At 38.2% G+C, this 14,870-nt stretch overlaps 1 protein-coding gene across 5 annotated transcripts in view; it reads left to right on the top strand.

Annotated features, from left to right (window-relative positions):
* Positions 1-14,870, top strand: part of EIPR1 (EARP complex and GARP complex interacting protein 1) — an 85,428-nt gene that overhangs the window by 561 nt on the left and 69,997 nt on the right. For 4 of the 5 annotated variants that reach the window (XR_014183644.1, XM_082048610.1, XM_082048609.1 and 1 more), the window contains exon 2: positions 8,983-9,066. Coding sequence is in view for 3 of the 5 variants with exons in the window: in XM_082048610.1 (XP_081904736.1) it covers positions 8,983-9,066 (84 nt within the window). In the remaining 2 variants the exon portion in view is untranslated. Of the gene's footprint in view, positions 1-8,982; positions 9,067-9,848; positions 10,206-14,870 lie in introns of those variants that run through there. The other variant, XM_082048612.1, reaches the window with a different exon arrangement.

Genomic DNA, 14,870 nt, shown 5'->3' with positions numbered 1-14,870 from the left:
GAGGGCATGAAACTGCTTCTGATAAGTTGCAGATTTTAGTTGACTATACCCAACTGTAAAGCTACTTGGTGTTTGGGGGGCCCTTGCTATGGGTTCTGTGTCTGTGTATTTGTCCCATAGCACAAATCTGTCCATTGTATTAGTGTTTATGGCTATAAGGAAATGGGACTGTCTAACTTAGGAACTTATTGATCCTCTTCATAGAGGAATGTGAGTCTCACGTTTAATAAAGATTCTGCAAGTTCTGGGAAAATAAATATCTAGGTAGATGGGGTGGTGAGAGGGACACTGATCCTTACTCAGCTTTTATGTGTTCTCTTTGGCAACAGCTGGCTTGTCGTTGTTGCTATTATAGCAGTAATAGGAGGCGCTGTGTTTCCTTTGCAGCTCACAGAGCAATGTTTTCTTTTTACAGTAGGTATAGTAATACAAATATGTACATGTGCACTGTTTTTTAGGCACCTCTGTTAAAGTGCTAGCAGAAAGTAATATATGAAGGTTCTTTCGAACAACTTTGGATGTCCTGGCTACTGAGTTGTGTGCTCTGTAATCCTGACTATACCAATAGATTTCCTTAACAAATTGTGTATTTATTTGGTTGTCCTCTGGTATAGGAGCTAGTGTGTAATATTCACCTGTACTAAATGTTAAATCTACTGAAGTCTGATAATATGCTGTAATTTTGTGATTGGCTAGAGATGGCTGTTACTTGTGCTTCAAAACTGATAAAACTTGAACTTATACTGTTCTGCAAATGAGATTTAAGTATATATTTCTTGTGCTTAATAAAATTAATGGTTTATTTCTAGTAGGTCATATATAATGTCTTTCAGAAATTTTGGAAAGCTAACCCTGTTGTCTGGGATCTCCATGGACCTGTGCCCCATACCTCCCCAAATCCTACATCTCCTACAGACCTCTTCTGTTCTGCAAAATATGTAACAGGGCTGTTTGGGAAGATAAAGCAAAAGGACTAAGAGGGGCTGTAATCAAAGGGAATTATAGTTAATACAGATCATTTAGAGAGAATGTGAGGAAAGAAATAACGGTTTATGACTAAATAGAAAAGGAATATAGAAGTGAAGGCTCTATTTCTGATCTCTATTAAATGCCAGTGTGGCTTTAAAACAAATGGCATCTCTGTACTTTATGGAAAAGGCTCTGGTGGAGAGATTTAAACTGAAAACTGGTCTGTTTTTTTTCCAACTTGCATCTCAAGGTCTGATAAGAAAGAGTATTATTCTTTTTAAGCCCGGTTTCGTCTGTATTGCTAGACAATAATGGCTAGCTGCATCATCACAAGTACTTCTTCTTTTCAGTGTGTAACAGAAGCAATGTGACTGAAAGCATCTCTTCAGATGAATTTTTCAGGCTGGCTTGAAGAATTTTGTTGTTTTTTCTTAGATTTTTGTTGTTGTTGTTGTTGTTATTTCTAGTCTTTACTTCAGCTCTATGATAAGCTTATTCAAAGATGAGATTATAAATTAATTAAAAGACAGAGGGATCTTCTTAGTCTTATTACAAATAAAAATTGTATGTGACAAAACCAGGACATCTAGGAGCTACATAAGGGATTGCAGACTAAGAAGCTACGCATGGCTCCAGCAGTCAATAAGAAACTGTCTTCAACCACTGCTGTGTGATTCTTTTTGTGACTTTTTTTTTTTTTTCAAAAGTCAATATGCCACCATAGTTGCTCTGATCATCCAACTGTCGTGAAACTGAGAAAATTATAGAGGAATGGGTGGTGGGAGAAAATGTGAGTTGCTGCTTGAATTGAGGACTGAGTGATGTGACTGTGGATCATCAGGTTAGACATGATGAAGAATTTTTTCACAATGAGGGCAGTAAAATACTGGCACAGGTTGCCCAGAGAGGTGGTAGATTCCCCATCCCTGGAGATTTTCAAGGCCAGGCTGGACAGGGCTCTGAGCAACCTGATCCAGTTTAAGATGGAGGGGACTTGGACTACGTGACTTTGAAAGTCCCTTCTAACCCAAACCATTCTATTATATGATTATGAATATGGTGCAACAGCAGCAGCTACAGAACGTTTCAATATGGAAAGCTGTTCTTCTGAAAGGAATCTTAGTAAACTTTACCAGTATCCTGAACTATGAGAATATGGTAAATAGGGTCCTAAGGGTATCACTAAGTGTTATGTTTTCAGTGAAATTATGTGCTATTAATACTTGTCCAGTGTAGAGTTGACCTATGCTTACTATCTAGCCTGGAGTACACAGTATTTCTACACTGTGTTAAATAGTCCTAATTTTGAGGTATTCACAGTTTTCCCCATCCTATTATTTGAGTCTTTAAACAGTGATGTTTTCAGTAGGTGTTTAAGCACTATGGAGTGTCTGGAAATGCTGTATTTGCCTTAGTTTGAGGTTGACTGGGTGATGCTTGTACCCCTGGAAATGGGCTGTCCAGGGTGGGTATTTGGCTCTGTTGCAATGCCGACTGTGATTCCTGGGGGAGCAACCTACATATCGCTTGTTTAAAAGCGTGCATAAGTTAGCCAGCATCATGCTGGAAGGCAGGAGGAACATTGCTTGTGCCAGAGAGTGATAATTATAGAGCATGTATTAAGGACATTTAATGGATTTTGGGGATACCAAAATATGGAACTGAATTTCAGCATGCCAGATACTCCTACTGTGTGTTACATGTCAAAATTCCATAGACTTGCAAGGGAGATGCATGAGAAACAGGAGGGAAGGAAGGACGGACGGACGGACAGACAGCAGAAGCCTGCTGGCTGACCACAGGGCTGTGCTACACAAGTACAACTTCAGCTGCACCCCAAGACTGGTGTCTGGCTGAAGCAGGCTTAAAAAGAGCACACAGCTGCTTTGTCAGAGTTTGTGTACTGCATTGTGGTCCTGTTGTGCTTCTTGAATAAGCAATACTTGGCCCATACTGTATTGTCAATTAGTGGTTAACAGGTTTTATGCATCTGAACAAGGACTATTGATTTTTAGGATTTTCTTGCATGTTTGCAAGAGTAAAGTGAAACTTAACTTCCCTAAAGCCAAATATGACTTTTTAGAATAAGAGACTTAAAGCAGTGCAAAATGCAAACTTAAATAGACTGGTCACAGGTCTCTTATGATGTGTGTGTATATATATATGTACAGTATCAGTATGTATTGAGAGCAGCTCAATTGACCTACCTTTGGAGGAAAAGGCTGGTGTAGGTTTATTAGAAGGAGAGGGGGAAGGGGACTTTTTGGGAAGATACGTTGCCTCAGGCTCTGCTGTGCTCCCAGTATGGGAGTGGAGCAGGTCTTGAGCTTATACCTCCTATCAGCAGTGGTGTTCTCTTCCCTGGGAGAGCTTTTGTGGTCTCTTGTGGGTTAAGAGAGAATGGTCTGTACAGAATGTAGATAATAATTTCGATACAGCTTTGGAGATGTCTTTGGAGGTTTTATTTTGAAAATTGAATCAGTTTGAGAAATGGCGTGGTAATGTCTTAGTGAAATTCCTAGCTTCTGCCTTGGTCCTCTTCTAAGATGACTTGCCTAATGAGTGCCAATCCTGTATATTTTAATCCAGGCTGAATGTGATTCTCTTGCTTGTTTTGCTGTCAACCTCTCCAGGATCCTTCTTGAGGGCAGCATTTCAGCTGGGAGGACTTCTTGTGGAACTTCAATCTAACATACTGTTAGGCTTCAAGTTTTAGTAGGGGGGAAAAAAAATATATAAGTGGCAAAACTCTCTTAACTAATCACCCAAAGATCTTCATAGTGCGTGAATTGGGTAGAAACTATTTCTTTTATGACCCTCAAGCAATTAGCAGGATTGTGATAATATTAGGTATGGTACACACTAATGACAATATGAATATACAGTTGTGTGAAGTTGAAGGAACTATTAAAATAGGACTGTTACTGTTATGGTTCATGATAAATTAACAGTGACAGTGTGAAAGTGGGATTTCTAAGGATGGTTGTGCTATGCAAGGCTTTGTGTGAGGATTGCATTTGTTGCTGTGGGAGTTTACGGAATCTGTCAGACTTTGGAATAGGGTCAGTGAAGTAAGTATGTCATTGGTGGGAATTCTCGTGCTGTGAAAGACTTGGAGAAAGCAGCTGTCTGAGAGCACTGAAGGTCACCTGGGCATGTGTGCTGCCAGCCTCTTCACAGAATGAGTCACTGCAGCTTATCACAGGCAGTGATAAAGGGTCTCCTGCTGTGATGGGGAAACACGGCTGTCCTACCTAGGTAAAGATCAAAGTGTACCTACTTGAAAATTGAAATTATGCCAGAAGGTAAAAGTAATATTCATCACGTTATCAGCCTACAGCTTCTCAGGCTGGGGGGGGGGGGGAGCGTGGGAAACCTTGTATTTTGCCTTTAGAATGGGGCATCAGCAAAGCCAACCCCCCTCTCCTCCTTTGTCGGTTCCCACCCTTCCAAGTAGCAGTATACTGTTTCTAGTTTTTCACAAGCAGATGGTGAAATAACTTTAAATTCAGGTTTGGGAACTGCAAGCCAAACACTGGGGTTTCTGCACATATTGCAAGCCTGCTGCTTATTAGTACAGATTGATTGTATAAATTTCAAATGATACATGGGTTGCAGAAATTATTTTGGTTATATTACACAATGCAAATATTCAAATGTTGGGGTCAGTGTATGTTTTCTTGTTAGCTGATACCAAGCCAGTGCAATGCATTAGCGAGACAAAATACAGGGTGTTCAAAAAGGTGGACCCAATTTGAAATCACTGTGTCTCTCCAAGCAGGACTGCCCATGGATGAAAATCTTACCACTTGAAAGGGTGGGGCATAGAGTTTCAAATGATGACTCCTAGATGCCTGGTTAAACTGTTTGTAAGTTTTTTCTGTAAATGTGACATGTTGCCATTGAAATATACTGCTTTGAAATGAGGTCTGTCTTTTTGAAACACCCTGTATGTATTGAAGAAGTACTGATCCCTTTTTCTTTGCCCATTAATGCCCTAAATAGTAACAGTCTAATTTAAAACAGAAAAAAAAAAAGTATTTGATATTTCAAAAGATGTGGAGAAGGGGAAGTTTCAGGAGAACGTACGAACCAAGTGTAGGGATTCAGAGCAAAACAGTTCCATAAAGCACTTTAAACCAACCCTCTTTAACTTTTTCAGGTTTGTCATTGTGTTCCTCTGGATCATCTCCTGCTGTTGTCAATGTCCCTTCTCTCTGCAGGCTCTGTCCTATTTCTTTCTCTCAGAGGTTTTTATTATTCTGCAGTTGGTCTAAATTGTCATGGCAAGGTAGAAGGTGGTCTTTGCCTGACATCCCACTGAGCTTGGTGTGGGCATAGACATGATGGCCGGTCTCCAGTTAGTCTTTCTTGCGTTCTGTCACAATGATTGCTGTCATGCTTGTTTTCTAGGTTTTTGCATGCCCTTTGCATTGCATAAATGTATGTTTATTTTCGCTGTGGATTTGCAGTTAAGTCTTTGTCCTTTTCCTTTGCATGTGACGCAATTTCAGGACCTGTTTCTAAGACAAGGGTGCAACTAGTTTATGTGTTGTCAAAGCTGTGTCTTAATCTAGCGTGAGCTCATTATTCTTTGACCATAATTGCTAGGTACTAAGCATGTGTGCCCAACAGCAATAGCAAAACCTGAGTTTCTCTTGACGAGTACATCTGTGTAGTGTGCTGCTTTTTGGTTTTGTGTGTGGATTTTTTTTTTTCCTTTTTGAGCAGGAGTTTGCTCAAGTCTTTGTTCACACATGCCTTTGTTTCCTTACAGTTAGTGGTGGGGGTTGTTTGTTTGTTTTCCTTGGATTAACTTCTCCCTGATGCATAGCTTTACCTGTTTCCCCGTCATCATCACTGGATAGAAATATTTAGTCGTGTTGCTGGTTATTTTTCTTGTCTGATGGAAACCGGTGTACATAGTTGGTTAGCTAACCCATCAACTTCTGGGAACATCCTGCTAACTTCTTATGAGTCAGGTTCTATTGTTTTTGTTTTCTTTGCTAACACTTTAAGGATAAAGTGTGATATTAATTAATGTGTGTCAGCTTTTTGATTTCCCTCTCAAAATGATTTTGCTATATTTTCATCAGGTGACTTGGCAGCCTTCTGCATGTGATAGGATCTCTTTCTTTTGCCCACAGTGAGCTTAACAAAATTTAATTCATAAAGGTGCAAGACTGGTTCCAAGCTTTCAGTCCTTCTGTGAATCATTCTCACAAATGTTTTTATGAACTGATAGCCAGTTTGTGAGATGTGATAGTGTTCTTTTCATTTTTCTCTAAAAGTATCTCAAAGTAGGCAAAATTAGGCATTTCTTTGTGCAGGAGACAGCTGACCATTGAACTGTTACTTCTGTTATGAATCAGCTCTTCCTGATTTATGAATGCTTGAGTTTGAATCTTGTGGTTTATGGATGTTGTAGTCTTTTATGACAGTATAAACAGTAGTGTATTTCTTGTTGTAAAATGGGTTTAAATGTTTTTCTCAGGCCTTTTTTTTTTTTTTCTGCAAAATGAGAATCAATTTAAAAATATTTTAAAGAAGGGATAGAGAAGTTGATGACAAATGTTACCATGTATTGACAAAACTTTATTTTGGGCACTTTGTGTTTAACCTGATCCATTTTTTGAAAGCAGCATGATAAGACCTACTCAAAAGGCTTTAAAAGGGGTGAAACCACCCTTTTATTTCCTTTATTTTATTGAAGATCCTGGAGGAGGTTTCTTCTATTTGACTTGTAGAAACAACAGAAGTTTGCTTGGTTGAAAGAGATACATAGCCGTTAGCTTATTTCTAATGTTTTCTTCAAAATAATTGAAAACACATCTGAAATGAAAAGGAGCTCTCACCAAAGATCTGCTGATGTAAATACTGTTCAACCCAAAATAAAAGCTTTTCTGCAGTCTTCTTAGCGAACTTTGGTTATTTCTGTCAATCATAAACACTGTCTAGGCTTGTTGTAGGTAAGTGCTGCATAAATAATAAAAGAGTAGAAACAAATCAGGATGAATTCACACTGATCTGACCTGCATTTGAGTATGTTTTGAACACAAACTACTCACTCATGTTCTCTAATGCTTTTTTTTTCCTATATAAATGTTATGGTACTAGCCCATACTTCATAGGCTTAGTTGCATTTTTCACTTTTTATACTCAATCTTAAACAAAATGTTACATTATCTAAATCACACGATTCATGCGTATGCTGGTTTCAGCTGAGATAGAGTTAATTTTCTTCCTAGTAGTTGATATAGTGCTTTACAGCTTTTCATCCTGACCTGGGAGAGCACAGAAGGTTCGGAGGGAACACAGCTGACCCCAATCAACTGAAGGGATATTCCATACCATATGACATTGTGCTCAGTCTATAAAGCCATGGAAAGAAGGAGGAAAGGGGGGACACACATGTTTAGAGTGATGGTGTTTGTCTTCCCAAGTCACTGTTCATGTGATGAAGCCCTGCTGTCCTGGAGGTGGCTGAACACCTGCCTCACAATGGGAAGCAGTAAATGAATTCCTTGTTTTGCTCTGCTTGTAGCTTTTGCTTTACTTATTAAACTGTCTGTATCTCAACCCATGAGTTTTGTCACTTTTACTCTTCCAGTGTTGTTCCCTATCCCAGCAGGGGCAGTGAGTGAGCGGCTGTGTGGTGCTTAGTTGCTGTCTGGGCTTATACTGCAGCAAGGTGCAAGATAAGAAGCATCTGCTCTGTAGGAGTTCAGAACTTCAACTGAAAAAATGAGTTGGTTCTTACTGTTACTACCAGGCCATGGCTTAGATTGCCTTACTTCAGAAAAATCAAATCTCTTCAAGTTGGTGTTCTAGAATTAAATTGTTATAAAGTTATGTATTGTGATGTATTTCAACTATTCCCTTCTAAGCTTCTAGTCATCCCTCTGATGCTAATGTAAAAACTTTTGAACAAGATTATATTGAAGGTAAATGTTCTTGAATCCAGAATATAATCATTAGCAGCTGCACAAGGGGTGGCCTTGAGAAGGGTCATTCAACAATTACCTGAATCCTTCTGACGTATTTGCTTATAATACAGGCTTCAGTGTCTGAAGAGAGCTATTTCATGTCAAAAAGGATGTGAATTTTAAAGGTTTGTTTTCTGTTTCAACAAAAAATTCACATTGATCGGTAATATTAGGGTATCTTTTGCATGGGAAGTAGTGGATATTCCTCAGAGCTTATTTATGGTTGCTAAATGGGCCTTTGTGTGTTAGTTTATATCTCATTTACTCAAAATTAGTGAAGAGAGTCTCTACTAATGACTAGTGCAAACTAGCAATTGTGATTTTTAGTTCAAGCTATACTTTATTTTTCAGTGTCTCCCATGGCCTTTAACTGTTTTGCTTCTCTGAAGACTGTGGTTGGTGCAAGTTGCAGAAGCAAGGCAGGGAGTCTAGCGTTCTCATCAACAATAATAGAACAAAATAATGAGATTATGGCAAATTCTCAATAGGTGAATAACAAGTTATTTTTCCTGTCATTCAGGCAATTCTTATTCCTAGTGGCCTGGAGTGGAAAAGAAGGGATTTGGTTTTTAACTTTCTTTTAAACTTGGTGGTTAATGGTGAGAAAAATAATTCATTTTTATGCTGGCATCAATCTTCAGCCTGAATGGTTTGAAAACTTCTGAAAAAACAACCTCTTCCTTGGATATTGTAGCTAATGTATTTAAGAATTGTCCACTGTTCTATGGAGGTTGTTAAGTTAATAAGAGTATTAGTTTGGAAGAACTGCTATAATATTGGATATTATCAGTGTTACAATGAAGGCCAGGTACAGTGTTTAGCACCCTGTCTATTCCGTTCACCTCACAAATGTGAGAAATTACACTACTAATTATATCAACTAAAATAGATCTAAAGGGCAGGAAAATCTGGGAACTGTAAAAACGTAATGCTTAAAATCATAATCGATGTGTAAACTTCAAAGATTTTTGCTGAAATTAATGTATTGTATTAATTAGACTTTTCTAATGGTTTTCTTCTTCCCTAGGCACGAGCTTTAACACCTCAAACAGCAGAAACAGATGCAATAAGATTCTTGATTGGAACGCAGTCTCTTAGATATGATAATCAGGTAATTTTTCTGTCAAATTTCAGTTGTAATTTTTTCTTTTTTTTTTTAACTTTGTTCTGATATGATTCTTCCTCTTTTGTCCCCCCTGTTGAATGTGAACATTAAGTGATAGTCAAATTGAAGACATCTGTTAGTAGAATATAAAGATATTGATAAGAAAAGTAGGTGAATGAAAGCTGTGTTTATTTTCTGAAAATTAAATTACTCTTCTAAATTGTATGACTAAATCAGATTGGTTTAGTAAAGGAACTACCATATTTTTGGTAATTTAAATCTATAGATTCTCCAGAGGCATTTTTAAACCGCAGAAGAGATGCAAAATAAAACAGAAGTCTTTAAGCCTTGATTGCATCTAATGAGACTCCTGGTACATGCACAGTTCTATGTATGTCAAGCTTCATAAACTGGATTTTTCATTATTAATTTTTGGTAATCAGCTATGTCCGTTCTGATCATAAGTTTAAAAACAATTTAAACTAAAATTTGAGTGACTTTTATGGCTCAATTTCTATTGGGCTGTTTCTTCTGTAGTTAAGAGCACAACACTCCTAATTGCACAGCAATCTTAGTTTTTGTGGCTGAATTGCAGTAAATGCCTTCATACTGAAAGGAGCTCTTGAGGCCAGCAGGATTAGCAAGCTGTACAGAGTGTAGGTGGTGAGGGTTTGGGAGTGTGGGAGCTGCAAGTAGTGGCCTCTGAGAAGATGCCAGGGGTTGCCTCTGGAAGACATGGTTTGTTCCAGTGAACCTTCCTCAGGACACAGCTGAGCCAGTCAGCCTGGTGCCATCTCTGTGAAAACAAAGGGGACAAAATGCTGGAGGAGCAAGCAAAGACTGCAAAACAGCAGAGGTAAGAACAGAAGGTACTCCATAGTGGAACAGGTGTAGCAGGTGTCCACTGCAGCCTGTGGAGTACCTGTGCCAGAGCTGGTGGATGTTCCAGAAGAAACCATGGCCCATGAGGACTGCATGCTGGAACAGAGGAAGAGAGTAAGATGGAAAGAGCATCGGAGAGAAAATACTGTGTACTGACTGCACACACCAGTGCCCCACAGCCCCCTGCACTGCTTGGAAGGGGTTAGCAGAGTCTGAAGTCAAGTTAAGCCTGGGAAAGGGGGGAAAGAAGATGCTGGTTTAAGGTTTGTCTTTTTCTTTCCCACTTTCCAAATGAGGCATTACATTTTTATTTTATTTAGCTATACATTAATTTACTGAAGTCAAGTCTGTTTTGCCCGCGACAGTGATTTGTAAACGATCTTCCTGCCTTTAACTTGGTCCATGAGCTTTCTCATTCCTATTCTTCGTATTTTTTCTCTGTCCTGTTTGTGGGGAGCAAGTGGCTGGGGGTGAGAGTCTGTCTGTTAGCCAAGGCTGACACCCACCATAGAAGCTCCTAGAATGGAGTCACCTACTCTTCTGAATCTGCTCTGTAATGGACTGTGCAAAACTAACTCAGAACGGTAGCTCTGGGGGATGTGAGCTGTTCAATTCCCAGTGAGGTTTTGAGTTTGTTACTCAATAATAATACTGGATGAGGCTCAAGGAAAGAAATAGGCAAAGACATAAGGGGGGTGACATTTTCAGTTTCTTTACGTTTCAGGTAGTAGTTGCTGGACCAATAGCAAAATAAGTGGCTCAACAAGCTTGGATAAAAATAAATGTAGAAAACTGTATTTTTGATTGTCCTATCTCAGATGGTCTTCACACATTTGATTAAAATGTGGTTTTCTACTCTGGTTCCTGCATTTTTTTTTTTTTTTTACTGATTAGTTCAATTAATTAAATCCTGCTATAAAATTGTAGCTGGAGAATGGTTCTCACGTATCAGTTTATATCCAGCAGATCTTCAATAATTGAAATGTTCTGATTTAACTAAGTTGATTGAGCATATACTACATGTTTTAGAAATAGCTGTATATACACATATGTTAACTTGGTTGAGTATACTTTTCTTTTTCCAATGAATAACATTAATAATGGAAATGCACGATGCTTCCTAGGGTATTAACAAATGTTTGGGTGTTATTGGCCTTTAGCTGTGCCTCAGGCCATCAGCTCCTCTCAGCTAGTTGCTAATTCCCAAGAAGCGCCCTGGGCCTCAAGTCATTATTGCTTAATTCAGCACTAGGTTCTCTGGATTTTTAAAAAAAACTTTTTAGTTACCTAACCTAACTTATGAGCTGGCTTGCAGCGTCTAGTGCTTGACCAAGTGCTGCACAGTGAGAGGTTTCTTATGCAGCAACATCATGTACAGAATGTTTCTTCCCTTCTGGTTGTGGACAGGTGGTGTGCAAATAAACGAGCAGTAGTTATACAGCTGACATGGTAACTTCTGCCTTTTTGAGGTTTATTGCTCTGTGAAGCAATTTAGGCATTCATAGGTGATCTGGTGAAAATATTTTGCTGGTAATGCTGGTATTTCAAAGCAAAGGATAATGTTTATAAGATTGTATGTTCTGTCAGTATTTCAGATTCTAACAGATTCTAGTACTTGGCACTTGGTTCTCTTAACTTGCTGGAAATGGTTTAAGTAACTTCTTTTTGATGCAAGATCTGTGTTCTACAGAGTGTAGTTTTACAACTTTTGTCCTCAGTACTTTCAGCATTGAGAAAATGGCTTTTCATACTGTTGTTTGTTTGATGTACTTACTGTTTGCTTTGGAAACATGTGCGTGAAGTTTACATCGCTTATTCTTTCCTCATCTCTCTTATTCTCAGAACTCTCCAACTTATTTTCGGTCTTGTATTTTAGAACCTAAAATACTTATTTTCATGGGTTACCTTAGAGCATGGCGTTATATAGTCACAAAGCAGGGCACTGGACAAACTAAAACTGCTCCCCTGTCTCTGCTGCCCATGAGTACCTGATGAAAGAAAATGAATTCTAGAGATTGTGTAATTGAAGAAAAAAAAGATAATTTGTGTTGAAAATGGTTAGTTTTAGTCTCCCTTCCTTAGTAATTTCCTTGGCAGTTAGCAATTCTTCCAGATTTTGAGGAGAACTAAGTAGTCATTTATTCTCCTTCAAATCTCACTACTTTTTCCTCAATACTTAGACTTCCGTTCAGTGGGAATTTTTCCCAGTGTAATTAGAGCAGATTAATAGCTCACTTGTGTAGTTACTGGTAATAAAATAAATTACTTCTAAGAGGTGTGTTCCACAAGAGCTACAATTACATGTCATTAACCATTACGCTACAGTCATGTTGAGAAAGCTATCTGTGTTTACTTAGCTTACTCAGACTGTTTTCTATAGAAATCATCTACAATGTTCGTATGCTGTACTAACTAGCCCATGTAGCTCATTTCTGCACTCTATTAAGAAAAGTTAGGAAGATCATGATTCAATAACTGAAAGATAACACCCCGTGGAACTGAAGTTTGTTCAGTTCTGTCAGACAATTATTATAGGTGAATATTTCATCCTGTAAATATTTGTCTTCATGGCATCACCCTGGTACTCTATTTGGTACTAATACACTTTCATAGATAATTCTTTTGTCCTTAGTATTTGGCAAAGTCACTATTCCATATAATAAATACAATTTTGTGTATACAGATTGACATAATATCATTAGCAGAAAAACATTGGGTAGCTCTTGCAGTTCTTTCTGTAAAGCTGATCTACGTTTTCTGGGAGACTGTTTGGCATAGCTGTGAAACATGTCATTTTTCAGCTACAAGGGTATAAACAATATTCTTACATAAGAATTACACCTCATTTTTTCTAGAACTCTCTGTCTGGCCCTTTAATTGTTTAGCTGCATGTTTCAGCAGAGTTTCCAGCTATCCATTATGTCAGCTGAAGGAGAAACGTAACAGCACAGGGGAAATTGGTTATTTGTGCCTCCAAAGGGCTTCAGATGGGGTAGAGAGAATTCCCTTCACTTCTTTGCTGGGTGACCCTCTTAACCTGGTTAGCGTGGGTAGAAAACATGTGTGACTGTAGTAAATGGGATTTAGATTTTTGGTCACCTTCAGGGACTTGGGTTGAGCTGCCAAAGGAGACTCCAGCCACTCCAGTGGAAGGTTGCAGTCCCTCACTTTTGTTTGGATAGTTGTTAACAAGCACGTTTAGCAAATCTGTTTATGCCTTACATGAGAAACTGAAGTTTTTATTTTTAAATGACAACAGATCTTCACATGTTTCACACCCTTTCTCTGTTAAATACCTGATTCAGTAAATTTCAGAGATCCCCTTCTCTCTGTTATGCTAAAGCAAATTGTAAGTATTTTGCTGTGTAAAAATAAGCACAGGAGTTGCTCTTCTTGCCATAAGTGTGTTCAAAATGTTTTTCGTTAGAGTTGTGAGTATGTTGCTATTCTTTACCTTCATGTTTGTGAAGCTTGTGAAGTAGCTGTTTAACTTGTCAACAGTTTGAGTTTTAAGTTTATTCAGAACATCAAAATGTATGTGATTAGAACAGCGTAGAAGGCTGAATAGATGATGTCTTTCAATTTCTATTTTAAAAAGACAACAAAAATCAAGGGATGAGGTTAAAGTGATCTTTAATGGTGAAATGAGCAAGAGCTTTCAGTATAAACAGAAGCTTTTGAATTGGGATACAGAGAATAGATCAGACAGGGGGTGTACAGAAAGCCAAAGTAAAGTCAAACAATAGATAAAGGTAAGTGATATTACTCTGGAGAGTTTTGAAAGGCAGGAGGGTCACTCCTCAAGTTGGACAGGGAGATGGTTGTGCCGTTGGTGGGGCAGATGGATAGTGCCCCAATTACTGCATAGATTTCTAAGTTCGAGGCAACAAATGAAGTCTGAAAAACCAGCTTGCTAATAAGCTACAGAGGTATTTATATGCCTGGGATGACACAGTGGAAGAACAATACAGGTGATGAGGGTCCAGCATTATATTTGAAGGGGGAGCTGCTGATGACAGTGTTTGGAAGAGAAAGAAAAAGGTAACATGTAAACTCAGCCCTTAAAAAAATAGTGTGTAATATTACCGGTTTAGTTTGAGACCTATTTAGCAGCTTATGTATTTTAAGAAAATTTTTGGTAATACTGTGTAGCTAAGATTTTTGCAGTGATTCAGTAGTTAATTCGGTAGACTGAATTCAGTCATTATGATAGGATGTCTCTGGGCTCCCCTCTTCATTGTTCACCCAGCTTTGCTAATGGATTTTTAATGAGGATACGGTTCTCTAAAAATTGTGGGTCTTCTACCATTTATTTGTCCACTGTTGAGCTTAGTGGAATTAGTCTCATGATTAAAGTTACTTGTGTATGTTGTGCCAGATTAGAATCTTTCTCTATTTCTTCTATTTGAGGCAACTGTAGAAAAACTACTAAGTAAAAATAGGGAGGAAAAATTAGAGTAACACAGACCTATTAAAACCAAAACTAACCAGCGCAAACAAAAACAAACAACAAAAAAACCCAATCCCCTACTCCTCCCCCCCAGAAAAACCCAGACAAATCAAACAAACCTAGCTGTGTCTTTTAAAAATACTATCTATATATTTAAACATTGTTTTTCTTTATCTTTCAGTTTGATGTCTTATTTTTCCATTTAGTATAACAAGTATTACAGATTTATATATTGTCAGAGATACTTGATTGCTGAAGCGAACTCTCAAAAGTTTCTCACCATGTTTACAGTATTTGTTTCGAATGAGAGTCCTTTTCCTCTCTCTCCTTCTTTCTTTGTCAGATGTTTGAATTTGATTTGGATACAGGATTGGTGCATCTGTTTAGACTAAGGATTGTACTGTTATTTCTGTTTATTACTGTAAGAAGTGTTGAACTGCAATTCGAGTGGCTTATTTACTATTAGCCATAAAATGAA

Source organism: Streptopelia decaocto (assembly GCF_964273445.1).
Source record: "Streptopelia decaocto genome assembly, chromosome: 3".
NCBI lineage: Eukaryota > Metazoa > Chordata > Aves > Columbiformes > Columbidae > Streptopelia > Streptopelia decaocto.
This window is presented reverse-complemented; position numbering and strand designations above follow the sequence as displayed.